We start from the raw sequence: 20,851 nt of genomic DNA, 5'->3' as shown, positions 1-20,851 counted from the left end.
AGGAAATCCTCCTCCACCGCATTGCTCCCAGTTTGGTTAGCCCAATCAATTTGTAGATTAAAGTCGTCCATGATAACTGCTGTACCTTTATTGCACATATCCTTTATTTCTTGTTTGATACAGTCCCCAACCTCACTACTACTGTTTAGTGGTCTGCACACTGTCATGTATCTCACACCACTGTATATAACTGTATCTTACCATGCTATACATGACTGTAACTAGATATGTTCTGTAACCACAAGCATACCTTACCACCAAGGGTGCACTTGCAGGAGATACTGCACACCTGTCCCACACAGGTATATAAAGGCAGGTCTCAGGCAAGTGAGGCATTCCAGAGCTGTGAAATAAAGGTGCAGGTCCTGAGTGACCTTGACTTCAAGATGTGCCTCGTGTAAGTCTGTACTGCAGGGTCAGGACTTTACACAACTCCCACTAGCGTTTTCTGCCCTTTGGTATTCCGCAGCTCCACCCGTACCGATTCCACATCATCCAGGCTAATGTCCCTCCTTACTATTGCATTAATTTCCTCTTTAACCAGCAACGCCACCCCACCTCCTTTTCCTCTCTGCCTATCCTTCCTAAATGTTGAATACCCCTGGATGTTGAGTTCCCAGCCTTAGTAACCCTGGAGCCATGTCTCCGTGATACCAATTACATCATACCCGTTAACTGCTGTCTGCGCAGTTAATTCGTCCACCTTATTCCGAATACTCCTCGCATTGAGGCACAGAGCCTTCAGGCTTGTCTTTTTAGAATTTTGCTGTAATGTGGCCCTTTTTGTTTTTTGCCTTGGGTTTCTTTGCCCTCCACTTTTACTATTCTCCTTTCTATCTTTTGCTTCTGCCCCCCCTTCTATTTCCTTCTGTCTCCCTGCATAGGTTCCCATCCCCCTGCCATATTAGTTTAACTCCTCCCCAACAGCACTAGCAAACACACCCGAGGAAATTGGTTCCGGTCCTGTCCAGCTGCAGACCATCCGGTTCACACTGGTTCCACCTCCCCCAGAATCGGTTCCAATGTCCCAGGAATTTGAATCCCTCCCTTTTGCACCACTCCTCAAGCCACGTATTCACCTGAGCTATCCTGCGATTCCTACTCTGACTAGAACGTGACACTGGTAGCAATCCTGAAATTACTACTTTTGAGGTCCTACTTTTTAATTTAGTTCCTAGCTCCCTAAATTCGTCTCGTAGGAATTCATCTCATTTTAACCTATATCATTGGTGCCTATATGCACCACGACAACTGGCTGTTCACCCTCCCTTTTCAGAATGTCCTGCACCCGCTCCGAGACATCCTTGACCCTTGCACCAGGGAGGCAACATACCATCCTGGAGTCTCGGTTGCGGCCGCAGAAACACCTATCTATTCCCCTTACAATCGAATCCCCTATCTCTATAGCTCTCCCACTCTTTTTCTTGCCCTCCTGTGCAACAGAGCCACCCACGGTGCCATGAACTTGGCTGCTGCTGCCCTCCCCTGATGAGTCATCCCCCTCAACAGTACCCAAAGCAGTGTATCTGTTTTGCAGGGGGATAACCACAGGGGACCCCTGCACTACCTTCCTTGCACTACCTTCCTGTTGGTCACCCATTTACTATCTGGCTGTGTACCCTTTACCTGCGGTAAGACCAACTCGCTAAACATGCTATTCACGTCATTCTCAGCATCGTGGATGCTCCAGAGTTCGTCCACCCGCAGCTCCAGTGCCGCAATGCGGTCCGTCAGGAGCTGCATGCAGATACACTTCCCGCACACGTAGTTGTCAGGTACACCGGAAGCGTCCCTGACTTCCCACATAGTACAGGAGGAGCATAACACGTGTCCGAGCTGTCCTGCCATGATTTAACCCTTAGATAAACTTAATTTGGCAACAATAATGCTAAATGTTACTTACTGATAAAGAAAAAAAGAAAAATTCAGTATTTTTGCTGGAAAAAAAAAGGAGCGGTGAGGTATTGGTGGTGGGAATGGGCTCTTTGCAGCAGTGTGGGTGCGGAGTGGCCGATTTGGCCGCGAAATGCAGCTGTTGCCAATTTGCTCATAATGAGGAAGCTGCTTCCTGACCTTCTTAAAGGCAGATTTTGCAGCTAGGCCCTGAGCACTGAGTTTGTCTCTGTTGCTTGTGAAGGAATGGCTAATGCTAGCGGTCTGAGAAGGACCAGCCGCTTTTCTGATGTGGAACATGAGACCCTAGTGCAAGCTGGGAAGGAAGCGCCGTCTTTGTGAATGCCTGGAGAGATCGCTGTGGAGGTGTCAGGGACCTCCATTCATGACTGCACCGCCACCCAATGCCGCAAAAGGCTGAACAACTGATGAAAGTGAGTACATGTTCCCCCAACTCCTCACCTTCCATCTGCGAGCCTCTCCTTCACCTTCACTATATAGTCACTGAAGCACCATTTGATTGGTGAGGCATGTATGTGCATACTCGCAATGGAGCTCCCATTCATGTCAGAGTTACACCTACATGCAATAGACCCAAACTTGGACTCATTGCCGAGGACTCATGAGACTGCTACTCAGCAACCGTTCTTTGCTTTTCAGGTCAAGGTATCTCACAACTGTTAGGAGCAACAGAGGACTGGCGGAGGAGAGGCCGATATCCAGCAGCTGATTGATACTCAATAAAGGGTGCAGGAGCTAGTGGGCCCACATGTTGCCTTCTCTGTGGCCGCCAGTTGTGTGGATCCTGCTGGGGGCAGCATCAGTAAGTGAAGGCATTCATTTAATGCCATCTCTCCCTGAAAGTCCAAGCGCCCACCAGGCAATTGCTTATGATTGTGTGCAAGTTACTTGCTGCATGGTGTAATGCCCTACTTCACTCTCATGGGACCCCTTGTGCCATTTATGATTGCAGATAAGACCCTGAGTGTGAGCCACAGTGAGACCAAGAACCTTGAGACGAGTGGGAGCTATAGTCAGCAGGAGACCCTTGAGGCAAGTGGGAGGCAGCATCAGGACGAGACCCTTGAGCTCACTGCAGATATTGCTGGCATGTCCGGAGGACGAGGAAGAGGGGGTCACTGCAGCCAGAACTGCGTCACTGCTTCCTACACTTGCATGCGCCAGCTCAGATACTGGGAGTACGCGGTCGGGACAGTTGAATTTAGCAGATAGGTCTGTACTGGGTGATGCACCGGGGCCTTGCGGCTGCAGCATGGTCAAGGGCAAAGGCAACCTCGGGTGCCATCTCTCCGGGAGGAGAGTTCGCAGGCGAATTCTGCTGCAGAGGACTCAGACGAGCCCGTCGATGTTGGAGCTTATGAAAGAAGAGTGGAGGCCATGCATTCCCAGATGTTGGCAGCAATGGCAAGGGTGCGCAATAGCCTGTTGCAAGTGGTCAAGAGCGTGGAGGAGTCTGCCTCCCGCATTGTGGACAGCTCTGCGCATACCATTGAGCCCAGCATTGCCAGTGTGCAGACGATGGTAGACTCCCAGAGTAACCGTGCGGATCCAGCTGTGATGCCGCGTGTCGTGGGCGATGTGACAGCTGCCATTACAGCACAGGTGCAAGGGAACGAACATCTGAGTGCTGCTTTGGAGAGGATGGCCGCTGCTCTGGAAGCTCAGAATGCTCTCATGCACTCCGGGCAACAGACCACAGAGCGTCTTACTGCTGTCGTCTCTGGTGGCATCGAGACTCTGTCTGCTCTCATGCAGTCTCACCTGGATGTCACACGAGATCTGACTGCTGCCATCGCTGCTGGGTCCACCGAGGGCCTTTCGGTGTCGTGCCACCCCACCGCCCTGTACTCAGGAGATTGGTGGGGATGGTGAGGTGCTGCCTCGGGGATTGGCGCTGGCTCCTCGGGCCTGGATCCTGATGTGCTCTCTCAGGATCACAGCAGTCCTGAGCCGAGACCGATCACTCCACCATTGCTGCCAAGCCTGGAATCGCCTGAGCCAATTCCAACTGAAGGCGCCGAGGGGGATGCAGCCCAGTCTACAGTCAGCTCTTCCAGGGCCAGAGCTGGTCGAGGGTATCTGTAGCTCGAAGGATATCTGTAGCTTCTACATCTGAAACACAACAGCCATGATGCAGCCACAGGGGAGGCATTGTGGCATAGTTCCAGAATAGGTATGCGTAAGAGGGGTTATAAGGAAATACACAATGGTGAGAACTGATAATACGCATGATTTGCGCATCCGTTATTTCTGTTGTAATAAATCTTTATTTTGTGTTTCAATATATGTGCAGGTCTCTCATTTCACTGTGGGCAATGATGTGTGAAAGGACTCATTGGTTTGTCCATGGCGATGCACAGATGAAGGGTAAATTGCGCATGAACTCAGCGGAAATGAGATGGTTTAGTACTTCCCTTGCAGGGTCCAGATGGTGACGCCGTCTTTTGCGTGGCTGCCGACCCGCATCCTGGTCCTCCTCCTATGCCTCCTCCTCTTCTTGCAGCGCGTCGTGCTCCTGTGCCTCCTCCCCCTGGTCTTCCTACTCAGGCGGTACTTTTGCCTCGACCTCCAATGGTTGTGCTCTCATGATTGCCAGGTTGTGAAGCATGTAACAGATGACCATGAATAGGGAGACCTGCTCAGGCGAGTACTGCAACATTCCACCAGAGCGATCCAGCAATAGAACCTCTGTTTAAGGATTTCGATGGTCTGCTCAATGATGCAACAAGTGGCTGAATGAGAGTCATTGTAAGATTGTTGTGCAGCAGACCTGGAGTTGCGAAGCGGAGTCAACAGCCAAGTGCAGAGTGGGTAGCCCTTGTCTCCAAGGAGCTAGCCGCAATCTTTGTTTGGCCAAGCAAAGACGCCTGGCACACCGGTCTGGCGCAGGATGAATGCATCGTGGCTGCTGCCAGGATAACGTGCATCAAATGTCATGATTTAGCGGTTGTGGTTGTACACCAGCTGGACATTGAGAGTGGAATCCCTTGCAGTTTCTGAAGATCTCAGATTGTTCTGCGGCGCTCCCAATGCGACATGGTGCAGTCTTTGGCGCCCTGAATCCTGTGGAAGCCCGCAATGCTCACGAATCCGGTCTGACGCTCCAACTGCTTCTCCCTGCTCATCGGGAAGATGTAGCCCTCCTCATCTGTCAGCTGATTGATGGAGCTATGCATGGCGATCTGGGAGATGTTTGAGATGTCTGCTGTTGCAGCTTGAAAAGATGCAGTCGCATAGAAATTGAGTGTGATAGTAACCTTGGATGCGACGATCAGAGCTGTCCTCAATCTTGTTTTGAGGCTGCAGGAGATTGCACAGCTCCGTCACGGTGTCCTTGCAGAATTGCAGCCTCCGGAGACACTGGTCATCCGTTAGGTCCATGTATGAGAACTGCTGTCTGTAGACCATTTGACAATAGGGTCTTCTGCCACCATGTCTATGTTGATGTCTTCCTCTGACAGCTGCTTCATTTCCTTCTCCTTCCTGCTCTTGTTGGTCCTCACCCTCTGCAGCCTGCTGCTAACAAGCATCTGCCACCTATGCATGCTGCCTCCTGTCCATATCGCCCACTGTGTGATGCGGGGGGGCGGGGGTCTGCGTACCTGACCCTCCTCCTAATGGCAGGCCCTTCCTGAGGTCCTTTCTGGGGCACCTCTCTGGGTTCAGCTCTGTCACCATCTCATAAGAACATAAGAAATAGGAGCAGAAGTAGGCCATCTGATCCCTTGAGTGTGCTCTGTCATTCAATAAGATCATGGCTAATCTGATCTTCAACTCCACTTTCCTTCCCCCATAACCCTTGACTCCCTTATATCTCAAAAATCTATCTATCTCCACGTTAAATATATTCAATGACCCAGCCTTCACAACTTTCTGGGTTAGAGAATTCCAAAGACTCACGACTATCTGAGAGAAGAAATTCCTCCTCATTTCCATTTTAAATGGCCAACCCCTTATTCTGAGACTATGGTCTTCTGCATGTTCCTCAGCCATGTATGCTACATCCCTTGCCCGTTGGCTCTGCAGCCGCTGGAGCCAGCACCACCTTCTCCTGTGTGCAACCCCGCACAATGTGCAGGAGGCATTCTGCTGCCAGCAATTACGCCATTTATTTCACCTCCGCAAGCAGAGCCTCCAGAATCACGGCTCTCTGTTCTCGAGATTGCAGATCCTGGGCCACATCACTCAATCCCGCTGTCAACAAGGCAACTCGCAATGTTGGAAAAAGTCCGAACAAATCCTCTCTGTTGTAGAGATTTAGAGCCTGGCTCACTCTAACTCAGTCCCACTTGGAACAAGGCAGCTCACAATGTTTGAAAAAGTCCGAATAAATCTCGGCAACAAGAATGCTGCTACGTGCAACACACCTTTAAAGGCCGCTGGCGGTCTTGAGCAAGCACTGTGTACCAACCCAAACACCTGACATTGGCACCGACAGACGGCTGGAAGGCTATTTGAGGTTAATTTACCTTCCGGGCGGGTCTGTGGCGGTATGCGCTCTGATGAGGTCATGCATTTTGGCAGAAAAAAAAATCAAAGAGCAAATTATTATTTAAATGGAGAAAAATTGCAAAGTGCTGCAGTACAGCAGGACCTGGGGGTACTTATGCATGAAACACAAAAGGTTAGTATACAGGTAGCAAGTGATCAGGAAGGCCAATGGAATCTTGGCCTTTATTGCAAAGGGGATAGAGTATAAAAGCAGCGAAGTCTTGCTACAGTTATACAGGGTATTGGTGAGGCCACACCTGGAATACTGCGTACAGTTTTGATTTCCATATTTATGAAAGGACATACTTACTTTGGAGGCAGTTCAGAGAAGGTTCACGAGGTTGATTCCGGAGATAAGGGGGTTGATTTATGAGGGAAGGTTGAGGAGGTTGAGGATGGTATACCCATTGGAATTCAGAAGAATGAGAGATGATCTTATCAAAACGTATAAGATTATGAGGGGGCTTGACAAGGTGGATGCAAAGAGGATGTTTCCATTGATAAGGGAGACTAGGACTAGGGGGCATAATCTTAGAATAAGGGGCCACCCATTAAAAACTGAAATGAGGAGGAATTTCTTCTCTCAGAGGATTGTAAATCTGTGGAATTCGCGGCCTCAGAGAGCTGTGGAAGTCGAGACACTGAATAAATTTAAGAATGAGATAGACAGCTTTTTAACCAATAAGGGATTAAGGGGTTATGGGGAGCGGGCAGGAAAGTGGACCTGAGTCTATGATCGGATCAGCCATGATCGTATTAAATGGCGGAGAAGGCTCGAGGGGCCGTATGGCCTACTCCTGCTCCTATTTCTAATGTTCTTAGGATGTCGTTAATGACGCATTTGCAGGAGAGGGCAGAAGTGGGGAGTGGGGGGCAGATATCCTCAACGCCGGGAAAATCCATGAGGGCAATGCCGTGAACGTTGGCCAGTCCGCCGCGACATGGCAGCCTTTCCGCACTGCCCCGTGGCCTACGCTTTCAGGCAGCCAGAGGCCTTATCAGAAGGGGCAATTTCAACCCCATACTATCACACTCTTCAGCCCAGAAAAAGATGCGAATGAGAGCAAACCCATTCGGATATATAAGATATATAGAAGCATCAATTTGGATCATTATTTGAACTTAAAAATATAACTATAACATGAGAGGGCTTAGATACAATCTAGTAAAAGGCAAAAATAAAAGCAAAATACTGCCGATGCTGGAATCTGAAATAAAAACAGAAAATGCTGGAAATCTCAGTGGGTCAGGCAGCATCTGTGGAGAGAAAAACAGAGTTAATGTTTCGGGTTGACGACCCTTCATCAGAACTGAAGAGTGTTTGAAAAGAACACATTCTTAAGAAGCACTGAAAGGGGGAGGGGAAGAAAGAACAAAAGGGAAGGTCTACGATAGGGTGGAAGGTAGGAGAGATAGAGAGGTAAAAGGGATGATGGGCCGGATTCAAATGGCAATGCAAGGAGTTAGAAAAACATTAGTCAAGATAGGACGTGAATGGTGGAATAATGACCATTTGCCATTGGAGACAAGGAGAAAAAAAACATAGACTCGGGGTGGAGGAAAGGGAGCCAAAGATTGGCAGAGATTATGCTCTGAAATTGTTGAACTCGATGTTGAGTCCAGAAGGCTGTAAAGTGCCTAAACAAAAGATGAGGTACTGTTCCTCAAGCTTGCCTTGAGCTTCGTTGGAACAGTGTAGGAGACTGAGGATGGAGAGGTCAGAGTGGGAGTGAAGTGGAGAATTAAAGTGATAGGCGACCGGAAGCACAGGGTCACACTTGTCGATTGAACGGAGGTGTTCAGCAAAGCGGTCATCCAATCTACGCTGGTCTCCCCAATGTAGAGGAGACCACATGGTGAGCAGCGAATACAGTATGCTAAATTGAAAGAAGTACTCGTATATCGCTGTTTCACCTGGAAGGAGTATGTGGGACCCTGGATAGTGGGAAGAGAGGAGGCAAAAGGCAAATTCAGGAGTGATATCAGGAAACACTTCAAGCAAACTGTGATCATTACCTGAAATGGTCACTCTGGAGTACAGGTGCAACATCCCGAATCCAGAACTCCGAAAGCCGGAATTATCTGAAAACCGGACATTTCGGCGAGTGCCGAGGAGCGGAGGATCAGTGGGCGGCGAGATCCGAAATCTGGCAAAACCCAAAATCCGGCACAGATTCAGGCCACAGCGAGGTCTGAAATCCGGCATGGATTCTGGCCGTGGCAAGGTCCAAAATCAAGCAAAAAAACAAAATCCGGCACGGATTCGATCCCAAGGGTTCCGGATTTCAGGCGCTGTACCTGCACTTACTTTTGTGAAATTTGTATGCATGTGTGTTGTAGAAATAGACAATGCCACATTTGCAAAAAAGTATAATTTTTAAAATGACAGAGGCATAACCACACACTAAAATAATACGCAATTTATGCTGGAACAAGTAACAAATACAGTCATAAATGTACAGTGTGATAAGGTGATTGCCCTACTTTGGTCAGCATATATACAAGGACTAAAAATAATTGAAATGTGAACAAAGCACAATTGCTTTTGCAGAAAACTAAGAAATGCTGAAATACTTTTAAAGAATGATGGTGATACCTGAAGGACTGAATTGTATCAGTTCAAATTTAGTACTGTCACCTGAAAGAAAAGAATAAAACCTCATCAGCAAAGTTTTAATATTCATTTAAATAAAAATGCTTAGTTCAACATTGCAGGATCAGTGTCTTTTTGTCTTCAGGAATGCAAAACTAACATAGTCAATTGCACTATTTATGCTGTACATTGGGCTGGATTTTTGGCTTTGCCGTTTTCGGGGCAAAAACTGAGGTGGGACGGGAAAATTATCGCCCAGTTAACATTTGCACCTTTTGTCATTTGGCCCTTCGCAAAGTGAGACATTGTATGACTTTCGTGGCGCAAAAACGGGAACCTCGCCAACTAAAGCGCGGGTCTGGGAGTGCTCCGAGAGAGGCCTTGGGAGGGAAAAAAAATTCACAAAAACATTGCCAGCACCCTTACAACACAAATCGCTACAAAAATGTAAAAGAATAAAAACTGGAACTTACCTTTTTTGCAGTTTATCTAACTTAATACTGATGGCAGGGCTGGACTGCTGTGTTTTCCCTGGTGGTCATTGTGGGGCGCATTTCGGGGTATATGGGTCGAGTGTTTGTCGAAACTTCTGTCAGTGTTGCAAAGAGAGCTGTTGCACACTGGCGCAGCTCTCCCCGGTGGTAAGCACCACCGCAAAAACGACGGGAGGATCACGACTGGAGGATTGCGCCCGGACCCAAAAGAGCTCACTGCCCCATTTTTCGCCACAGAGGGTCAAAACCCAGCGAAAACCAAGTTGCAAACGACCCAGAAATCCAGCCCCTTGTGTTTATACAACTCATGGTTGGCATAGTTTAGATTATTGCTGTATTAAAACTCATAATTTTATCACATATGCATGAAATTATCACAATGAAAATGGTGCAGATTTTCTTTCTAAACCAAACAAAATGTTTTCATTGATGACATTGCTCTCCCCATTCTTTTCTGTAAACCACCTACTGAAGTGCCATCTATATTTTAAAACAGTTAAACAGTAGTGTAATGTAATTGCTTCATGGGCTCTTTACTTCAAATTCACAGCAACACATTGCTACTAAGAACTGGTTTATTAACAAAGGTTTAACAATCACACTACACATTAACAGTTCATCCACTAGGCTCACAACTGCATACCTCATCGTGGATGACCGAGACCCAATTGAGTAGGGTTTTACTGAGTCTTGTGAACATCACATGACTGGCTAAGCCACTCACAATGCAACAAGCTCTACAAATCTGAGAAAGGTGCATACATTACAAGTAGGTTTAAAATGAATGTTCCTTGCTATTTTTAATTTATTTTGGGTTGCTTCACGTAACATCACCATGTGTGACACTCTGCAGCTTCTAATGATTTCATTCTCAAGTTTAACACATCATGGTGAATTTTAACTCGCAGCGAGTTTTCACTGCTGACAAGCTAACTTCCCGTCAGCTCGGGCAGAATGAGGCTATGACAATTTTAACACCAGATCTCATTAACATATCACCAGCTGACTTCCTGCCTGGATAGTGAGTGGGAGTAGCGTCCGGGACCACCAGGTACTTTCGTCAAAATTATTGTGGTTGGAAGCCTCCGACCGCAATTTCTGGGCCAAGGTTTCTCTTATGTATACTGTACACAGATATTTCAGCAAACAAAGAATAGTCCAGTATATCAGAACTCATTATTCAAACATTTTAGTATTTCAGGGCAAGTTCAAACAAAGAATCATTTTCTGAATTTTGAAAAGATTAGATGCTTGTATCTGCTGTATCTGAAATCTTAAAAGTTAGAAAGTAAATCCCACTCTGTAGCGAAATCAAGGTAAAAGAGCAAAACCAAAGCAAAAGAGCAAAACGTTCCTTGGGGCTGAAATTGCCCCCCGACCGGAAAGTAAGCTCACTTATCAATGTTGATGTTTTCTCTCCGCCTCAATGTTCAGCTCTTTGTTGTGCACTTCTGGTCGGGGCGGAAGTACCCTTCGGTCGGGTCGGCCGTCCAAATGAGTCGTCAGCGCGTTGCTGCTGATGTCACAACATCCCTCCGTCACAACGTCCCTCCCCTTCAATTAAAGGGGCGGGCTGCTGCGAGTTCCACATTAAGTTTAGTTAGGCCCACTGTATCGCCAGGAAAGATTTCGGCTGGGCCAGCGGCCTGGCACCCAAGATGGGGTGCCGGGCTGCCTGTTGGTGGGCCGGCCAAGCCCGTGGTCACCATTGTCGTGCCGACCTCGGAGTCGCCCTGACTGTCATGTATGTAACCATCATGCAATGGTAATCTTTATGTAACTGGAACCTTCATGCAACTCCTGTACACTGTACTTATACCCTAGAAATGCACACCCTGACCACAGGGGGTGAACTTGTGGGAGACACTCCTCACCTGGGTTTCCAGGGATATAAAAGGGGAGGTCCCACCAAGGGTCAGCACTCCTTGGTCCTGGGAATAAAGGTTAAGGTCACGTAGTGACTGTGTCTGCAGTACATGCCTCGTGTGAGTTTGTAGTACGGTGCAGGGACATCACATTTAGCGACGAGAAACGGGAATCACGAGGATGGCCACCGGTAGCACAGAGGAAGGTTACTGTGTGGGTGAGGACTGGGACGACTTCGTGGAAAGACTCCAGCAGAGCTTTGTCACGAAGGACTGGCTGGGAGCGAAGCGGCTGACAAGCGGAGGGCACATCTACTGACTAGCTGCAGACCACAGACGTATGGGCTGATGAAAGACATGCTCGCTCCCCAAAAACCAGCGGACAAGTCCTTTTAAGAGCTCATCCAGCTGATCAGTGAGCATCTCAAGCCGGCGAGTAGCGTACACATGGCCCGGCACCGGTTCTACACACACCGGCGTCGGGAGGGACAATACATCTCGGACTTCATTGCGGACCTGCGGCGCTTGGCCAGTCTCTGTAAGTTCACAGACGTCTGCAGGGGGGAGATGTTAAGGAACTTTTTCATTGAGGGCATTAATCATGTCGGGATTTTCAGGAAGCTCATAGAGGCCAAGGACTTGACTTTTGAAGGGGCGGCGTTGATAGCTCAGACCTTCATGGCAGGGAAAGAGGAGACCAAGCTAATTTACGCGTGCAGCCCTGGTCCCAACGTGGCGATGGACAAGGGAGTTAACATTGTGAACGCAGCTAGGGACCCCGCAGGCAGGCAAGGGCATTTCAAAACCGCCCAGGCAGCAATAGACTCTAGGGTGGGCCGGCAACAGGGACAATAGAAAGGGGATCGGCAATTCACGCCATCACGAGGAACAATGCGTCTACCATCAGAGTGCTTAGAAACAACCAAATGGGCAATCAGAGAGGAATGCCTGGTAACAGTCCTTTTGTTAACAACAATCTCAGCTCATGCTGGAGATGCGGGGGTAGACATACTGCGAAAAGCTCAGGTTCCAGCAATATACCTGTAGGATTTGTAACGTCAGTGGACACTTGGCCAGGATGTGCAAAAAGGCTGTGGCGAGGCTAATCTGCGAGACAGAGGAATCAGACGAGGGGTCTGCAATGCAGGATGATGCCTTGGAAAAAGCCATCGATGCTGAAGTTCAGCGGGTTCACGTGGCTGACGTCCACAGCTCATACACTAAAACGCCACCCATGATGATGAAAGTTTTATTGAATGGCATCCCGGTGCGCATGGAGCTGGATACCAGAGCTAGCCAGTCACTTATGAGCGCCCAACAATTTGAGAGACTATAGCCACACAGAGCTAGCAGGCCCAAACTGGAACGCATTGACACGCAGCTACGGATGTACACCAAGGAGATCATCCCAGTGCTAGGCAGTGCAAACTTGGTGGTAACACATAATGGATCACAGAACCGGCTGCCACTCTGGATCGTCCCGGGAAATGGCCCCGCATTCTTGGGGAGGAGTTGGCTAGCCGAGATGAATTGGAAATGGGGGGATGTGCCGCCATTTCATCTGTGGAGCGAAGTTCATGCTCACAGGTCCGACAAAAATTCGGGTCACTGTTTCAACCCGGTGTCGGAACGTTCAAGGGCACTAAAGCAGTGATACGCATCACTCCGGACGCCAGACCTGTGCACCACAAAGCCAGAGCGATGCCATATGTGATGCGTGAGAAAATTGAAAGTGAATTGGACAGGCTGCTCAGAGAAGGCATCATTTCGGCCGTTAAATTCAGCGACTGGGCAAGTCCCATCGTTCCTGTCCTTAAAGCAGGTGGCTCGGTCAGGATTTGTGTCGACTACAAAGCCACCATCAACCGAGTGTGGCTGCAAGACCAATACCCGCTCCTGAGAGCAGAGGACCTTTTTGCCACGCTGGCAGGTGGCAAGCTGTTCACGAAGCTGGACCTCACTTCGGTCTACATGACTCAGGAACTGGCTGAAGAATCCAAGCTTCTGACCACCATCAGGACGCACAAAGGATTATTTATCGACAACAGGTGTCCATTTGGCATTCGTTTGGCGGCAGTTATCCTTCAGCGGAACATGGAAAGCTTGCTCAAATCCATTCCTGGAACAATCGTATGCCAAGACGACATCCTTATAACAGGACAAGACACCGAGGAACACCTCCACAACCTGGAGGAGGTGCTACGCCGACTGGACCGGGTAGGCTTGTGGCTGAAAAAGGCCAAGTGTGTGTTTTAAGCCCCAGAGGTCGAGTTTTTGGGCAGGGGGGTTGCCGCAGACGGGATCCGGCCCACTGAATCAAAAACAGAGGCAATCCGCTGGGCGCCCAGGCCCGGCAATATGTCAGAGTTGCGATCATTCCTGGGACTTTTGAACTATTTCGGGAACTTTCTGCCGAACTTAAGCACATTGTTGGAGCTGTTACACATGCTCCTGGGTAAAGGTTGTGAATGGCTTTGGGGGGACTGTCAAGAACGGGCTTTCAATAAGGCGAGGAACCTGCTGTGTTCTAACAAACTGTTGACTTTGTATGACCCCTGTAAAAAAACTGGTTTTAACGTGCGATGCATCGTCCTATGGGGTTGGGCGTGTGTTGCAGCAGGGTAATGATGACGGCCGACTCCAACCGGTGGCTTATGCCTCCAGATCACTCTCCCAGGCAGAGCGTGGATACGGCATGGTCGAAAAGGAAGCACTTGCTTGTGTTTACGGTGTGAAAAAGATGCACCAGTAACTTTTCGGTAGACGGTTCGAGCTAGAGACGGACCACAAGCCATTAACATCCCTGTTGTCCGACAGCAAGGCTGTCAATGCCAATGCGTCAGCTCGCATACAGCGATTGGCTCTCACGCTGGCTGCGTATGATTACACAATACAGCACCGGCCAGGCACCGAAAATTGTGCTGACATGCTCAGCAGGCTCCCACTGGCCACCACCGAGGGGGCAGCGGAGCAAAGCGCTGAGATGGTCATGGCCGTTGAGGTTTTTGACACCGCAGGCTCCCCCATCACAGCCCGCCAAATCAAACTCTGGACCAACAGAGACCCCCTCCTATCCATGATAAAGAAATGTGTCCTGAATGGGGATTGGGCGCCCGCACACAGGGCGTGCCCCGAGGAGGTCAGGCCGTTTTAGAGACAGGGGCAGCCGGGTAGTTATGCCCCAGAAAGGCAGGGAAGCATTCATCAGGGAACTCCACAGCGAGCGCCCTGGCATCGTGTTAATGAAGGCCATTGCGCAGTCACATGTATGGTGGCCGGGGATTGACTCAGACCTGGAACACTGGGCTCGCAGGTGCATGACGTGTGCCCAGCTTGACAATGCCCCCAGGGAGGCCCCATTCAGCCCGTGGCCCTGGCCCACCAGGCCATGGTCACGTATTCACGTAGACTATGCGGGCCCGTTCATGGGGAAAATGTTCCTGATCGTTGTCGATGCATACTCGAAATGGATCGAGTGCATCATATTAAACTCGTGCATGACATCCATCACAGTGGAGAGTTTGCGTACGGTGTTTGCGACCCACGGCTTGCTGGACATCCTGGTCAGCGACAATGGCCCGTGCTTCACCAGCCACGAATTCCAGGAGTTTATGTCGGGCAATGGTATCAAACACATCCGGACAAAGCCGTTCAAGCCGGCTTCCAATGGCCAGGTGGAACGTGCGGTCCAAGTCATAAAACAGGGCATGCTACGCATCCAAGGCGTCCCGCCAGCAGAACTCCTCATGAAATGCACGCTTAAAACGCGGCTGCCCCTCATTCACCCAGCCCTGGCAGACATTGTTGAGGGCAAGCGCCAGTCCCAAACCGAGTTCCATGGTCAAAACTCAAGGGGGAGTCGTACAGAAATAGATGACCCGGTATTTGTTCTTAACCTTGCTTTGGGACCCAAGTGGCTTGAGGGCACAGTAATTGGCAAAGAAGGAAATAGGGACATAGTGGTCAGACTAAACAATGGGCAGATATGCCGCAAACACTTGGGCCAAGTAAAGAAAAGGGTCAGCAGAGAGATGGAGGAACCTGAAGAAGAGCATGAGATGTCACCCACACCACTGCCAGTGGACGAGCAACGAGGACAACGAAGACAATGAGGAGCATGCACAGTCCCTGCGGCCAGCCCGGACAGGCCGGAATCACCTCAGGTGACAGAGACGCATGCCGAGGCTCAGCCACCAGAGCCACAACTGTGGCGCTCCACGAGAGAGCGTCGACCACCTGAAAGACTTAACCTTTGACACAAAAAGACGTAAGGGGGGAGATGATGTCATGTATGTAACAATTGTTGTAGGCATTAGGCACCTGCTGAATATATCAAAACCTAGGGCAGCGGCACCTGTAGCATAAGTTTAGAACTACACCTGTAGTATCAGGTTAGAACTAAATGTAACTCTAATACCATAAAATGGCTACCCCTGAAGTCTCAAGGGATTTCTGTTAGCTGAAATAGACCGCATTCCTGGAAACTGATACTAACAAGCAAACTCTGCAGGTGTCTCTAATCAGCCAGGCCTCAGACAAAATGTTCTGGTGAATGTAAGGACAATACGACTCTGAAACAGGATTAAGATAAGGAGGCTACCCAAAGACAGCACCCAAGGACAGTAAGATAAGGGGGCCTGGACCATGTTACAAGATACATGAGTCATTCCTAGCAACACACCCCTTAGCAACACATCTCTTAGCAACACATCTCTTAGCAACACATGAGCCACTTTATGTTTAGAAACTAACTCTATCTATTGGTCTAACTGAATTTATAATCTATATGATTGGATAGTATCCAGCCGAAATGGGCTGATGTAACTGTAGTAAACTGTTGTAAAACATATAAAGATCCATGAAACCCTTTGTTCGGCGGAGAGAAGTGCCTGGATCCAGTCCTGAGGCTTCCTCCCCGCTGGCGTAAATAAAGGCCGCACTGGCGTTGGAACCGACTCTGAGTGTTGAGTGATTCTTCCAAGGAAACATTCACGCTAACACCATCATGCAACTGATGTTAGCCTAACATCAGTAATAGGGAAAATGTTGGAATCAATCATTAAGGATGAAACAGCAGCGCATTTGGAAAGCAATGACAGGTTCGGACCAAGTCAGCATGGATTTATGAAAGGGAAATCATGCTTGACGAATTTTCTGGAATTTTTTGAGGATGTGACTAGCAGAGTGGACAAGGGAGAACCAGTAGATGTGGTGTATTTGGACTTTCAAAAAGCTTTTGACAAGGTCCCGCACAAGAGATTGGTGTGCAAAATCAAAGCACGTGGTATTGGGGGTAATATACTGACCTGGATAGGGAACTGGTTGGCAGACAGGAAGCAGAGAGTCGGGATAAACGGGTCCTTTTCAGAATGGCAGGTAGTGACTAGTGGAGTGCCATAGGGCTCAGTGCTGGGACCCCAGCTCTTTACAATGTACATTAATGATTTAGATGAAGGAATAAAGTGTAATATCTCCATGTTTGCAGATGACACTAAACTGGGTGGCGGTGTGAGCTGTGAGGCGGACGCTAAGAGGCTGCGGGGTGACTTGGACAGGTTAGGTGAGTGGGCAAATACATGGCAGATGCAGTATAATGTGGATAAATGTGAGGTTATCCATTTTGTGGGCAAAAACACGAAGGCAGAATATTATCTGAATGGCGGCAGATTAGGTAAAGGGGAGGTGCAACGAGACCTGGGTGTCATGGTTCATCACTCACTGAAAGTGGGAACACAGGTACAACAGGTGGTAAAGAAGGCAAATGGTATGTTGGCCTTCATAGCTAGGGGATTTGAATATAGAAGCAGGGAAGTCTTAATGCAGCTGTACAGGGCCTTAGTGAGGCCTCACCTGGAATATTGTGTTCAGTTTTGGTCTCCTAGTCTGAGGAAGGACGTTCTTGCTATTGAGGGAGTGCAGCGAAGGTTCACCAGACTGATTCCAGGGATGGCTGGGCTGGCATATGAGGAGAGACTGGATCAACTGGGCCTTTATTCACTGGAGTTTAGAAGAATGTGAGGGGATCTCATAGAAACGTATAAGATTCTGACGGGACTGGACAGGATAGATGCGGGAAGAATGTTCCCGATGTTGGGGAAGTCCAGAACCAGGGGACATAGTCTTAGGATAAGGGGTAGGCCATTTAGGACTGAGATGAGGAGAAACTTCTTCACTCAGAGAGTAGTTAACCTGTGGAATTCCCTGCCGCAGAGAGTTGTTGATGCCAGTTCACTGGATATATTCAAGAGGGAGTTAGATATGACCCTTACGGTTAAAGGGATCAATGGGTATGGAGAGAAAGCAGGAAAGGGGTATGAAGGAATGATCAGCCATGATCTTATTGAATGGCGGTGCAGGATCAAAGGGCCGAATGGCCTACTCCTGCACCTATTTTTTATGTTTCTATGTTTCTAACTGTAACCTTCATGCAACTCCTGTACACTGTACTTATACCCGAGAAATGCACACCCTAACCACAGGGGGTGAACTTGTGGGAGACATTCCTCACCTGAGTTTCCAGGTATAAAAGCAGAGGTCCCACCCAGGGTCCGCACTCCTTGGCAATAAAGGTTAAGGTCACGTAGTGACTGTGTCTGCAGTACATGCCTCGTGTGAGTTTGTAGTACGGTGCAGGGACACCACACTGACAATTAAAATAAAATGGAGGCGCCAGCAGTGCGCCTTCCCCTTTAAGGGTGGACGCACCGGCCAGGCACATACAGATTCCCGCAGGGCTGTCAGTGGCCCGCTCCAGCATGTAAGGGGTCACTGCTGTTCCCGGTCTGGGAGCAATTTCGGATGGGGCAGAGGATGGAAAATATAGCCAGGGAGAGAGGATTAAGCGCAGGTCTTGAGTGAATTGTAAACCTATGGTTGAAAGTCAAGAGTGCGAAGAATAAAATAAAATTGAGATGTGATCAGTTTAGATTTATCTAGTCTTATTTTGCAGACAGATTGAATAATTGTTTTTTCTTCTCAAAGAAAATGGTTCGCCTTAATGCAAGCCAATACTTTTCATAATACTTATTGCATTTCAATATATTAGAAGTTAATCTTGATTATTCTTGAACTCCTAAAGCAAGTTAAATGTAATATAAAATAAAAACAGCAAGTGCTGGAAATGCTCAGCAGATCAGACAGTGTCTGTGGAGAGAGAAACAGAGTTAACTTTTCAGGTTGATGACCTTTTGTCAGAACAGATACTGCCTGACCTGCTGAGTATTTCCAATTATAAATTATACATTTTCCATCTATTTATTTATATTTTGTAATTAAGTTATCATTAGTCTGCATTTATTTAAGAACTAGTGATTTTTGTACATACATTGCAAGGATGCAGCAACGTCAGCAGGGTCAATAATATCTTTTCCAAATATCTGTTGAAGGGAATGCAGATATATGAAATAGTGGCAAAGAGACTATAAATGAAGAACTAATAAAAAGCAATGTTGTGGAAACAAAAAAAGGACCAATTATTGTGTAATAGAGATAGTAACACCATAGAGAAAAATACCATTCTATGCAAGAGCATATGGGGACCGAAATTGCGGTTGGAGGCTTTCCCCAGACAATTGTCTCCGACCTGAAACATTTCTACGAATTTATCTGCTGATCCGGGAGGAGCGTGGGATTCCGTTGGGGAGGCCTTCTCTTCCCGTGCTGCGAAGTTCCCATCCTCCAGGTTCCCACGCAGAAGGTGCAGTCACATGTGACTGCTCAGCCAATCAGGTACAGTATTCCACAGCTTTCTCATTAATAGCAATGAGAACTCCGTATCTACGAGTTCTCATTGTTATTAATGAAAAAAAAACACACTAAACACATAATAAAAATAAAAAACACACCTCACATAATTAAAATTAATTTAAATTAAAGTTAATAAATATCTTAGAGAAAAATATTTTTTCTGAGTTTAAAAAACATTTTTTTAATTATGGCTAAAAATGAATGTAACATAGTGGGCAGGGTTTTTAAAAATAGTGTTTTTTAAATTTTATTTTATTATATTTTTGTATGTTTTTAAACTCTTACGCCTGTAAAAGTAGGCTATATGCTTGCTATTATCAGGCGCAAGAATTTTGAGGACATTTGCTGGGCAAGATATGGGTAAATATCACAACCTTGCCCTTGCAAATGTCCTCGCAACCGATATGCGTTGGATCTGTCAAGTACCAGCTTGACAGATCGGAAAAGCCGGTTTTCAGCACATGCACATTGTACACTGAAGACCAGCTTTTGCGATGCCTTCCCGGGTCCGCAGACACAGTACGGACCCAGGGAGGCCGGGATTTCCAGTCCATGATAACAAGAACTTGTGTAGATCTAAACAAACATGAAGAGGGTAACTTTATCCTAACCCCACCCAATTTTATTTGAAAGTTTCCTGGTGATGTAACACTCCAAATTTCTGCAGGTTGCATGCAAAAAAAGCCCCAAATTTTGTTTCAGCTGCATTAATTGCTACTCAAACTTTCAGCAACCGTCAGGCTCAAAAACAACTCACTTCTAGCAGTCTCAGTTAATTCTGGAAATAGCGATGCCTCATACTTCTCTTTCTAATTTACTTTTTATGAGCAGAAAACCAGGAAATTCGAAGCTGAAGTGCCATTGGCTCATTTACATATATTATAATAAGTTTGGCCCTGATATTATCTGAAGGTGGCTTCCGAGCAGGACGGTGGGATTGCGTGGGTGAAACCCAGAAGTCAACTGAGTGGGTCGGGATCTGCGATCTCAACTCAATTGTACCAAATTATTTTTACTTCCATATTTTGCGTCTCCAAGCTGCGCAGCAGGTATTGTGATGCACACCTGGATGATGCATTCACAACTGTATTTAAAGCAAATGGAAATTGGAGGTGTTCAGGATGGATGGTGGGCAATACCCAGATTCAATCACTGCTGGAATTACAAGGAGCAGGAGGGACACAATTTTCCCAGCAATGGGAGGAAGAAACCTGTGGCTCTCACCAAGAAGGCGTGGTTGGAGGTAGCTGAGGAGGTGAGTAGCAGAAGCAAGGTACTCATGTCTTGGATGCAATGTAGGAAGCGATTTAATGACCTAACCTCTCAGAATGCACTGCATCCATTAGGACCTGACCTTCATTCACAGGTCTGTTTATTCGCCTCTTGTAGGGGAAGAGAGTGTAAATAATCCAACTCACAGTTGCAGCGAAGGATGTCTTCGAGATAAGTGGCACATCTGCATACCTCTCAGTCAGAGATGGAGAGATAGAAAGCTTGCAGATAGCTCGTGACAGAGTTTCAAATATCTCTGTCACACAAATGCTGACTTTATTTCATCAAAAACTGAATGATGAGAAGTCGGAGTATGGTGATCGTCAAGATTATGACTGTGCCACGACTAAATTATATCCCTTTATTTTGACTTCACTGGCTTCACAAGTACAGCATATATCACAGGACATCCATGACGATTATTCAGAGGGCCTCATTCCTTCTGAGTGTGCACTATCACAGGAGGTACATGGAGC

General features: G+C 47.7%; 1 protein-coding gene across 3 annotated transcripts in view; it reads right to left on the bottom strand.

The window, feature by feature from the left end:
- spata6l (spermatogenesis associated 6-like) overlaps nt 1-20,851 on the bottom strand; it is a 145,597-nt gene that overhangs the window by 97,281 nt on the left and 27,465 nt on the right. For all 3 annotated transcript variants that reach the window (XM_070881223.1, XM_070881241.1, XM_070881231.1), the window contains exons 4-5: nt 18,682-18,733; nt 9,002-9,043 (exon numbers count right to left, since the gene is read on the bottom strand). In XM_070881223.1, the coding sequence (XP_070737324.1) occupies nt 9,002-9,043; nt 18,682-18,733 (94 nt within the window). The remainder of the gene's footprint in view (nt 1-9,001; nt 9,044-18,681; nt 18,734-20,851) is intronic.

This window comes from Pristiophorus japonicus, chromosome 1 (genome assembly GCF_044704955.1).
Source record: "Pristiophorus japonicus isolate sPriJap1 chromosome 1, sPriJap1.hap1, whole genome shotgun sequence".
NCBI classification, from domain to species: Eukaryota; Metazoa; Chordata; class Chondrichthyes; family Pristiophoridae; genus Pristiophorus; species Pristiophorus japonicus.
The sequence above is the reverse complement of the archived record's forward strand: the minus strand, read 5'-3'. Positions and strand labels throughout refer to the sequence as shown.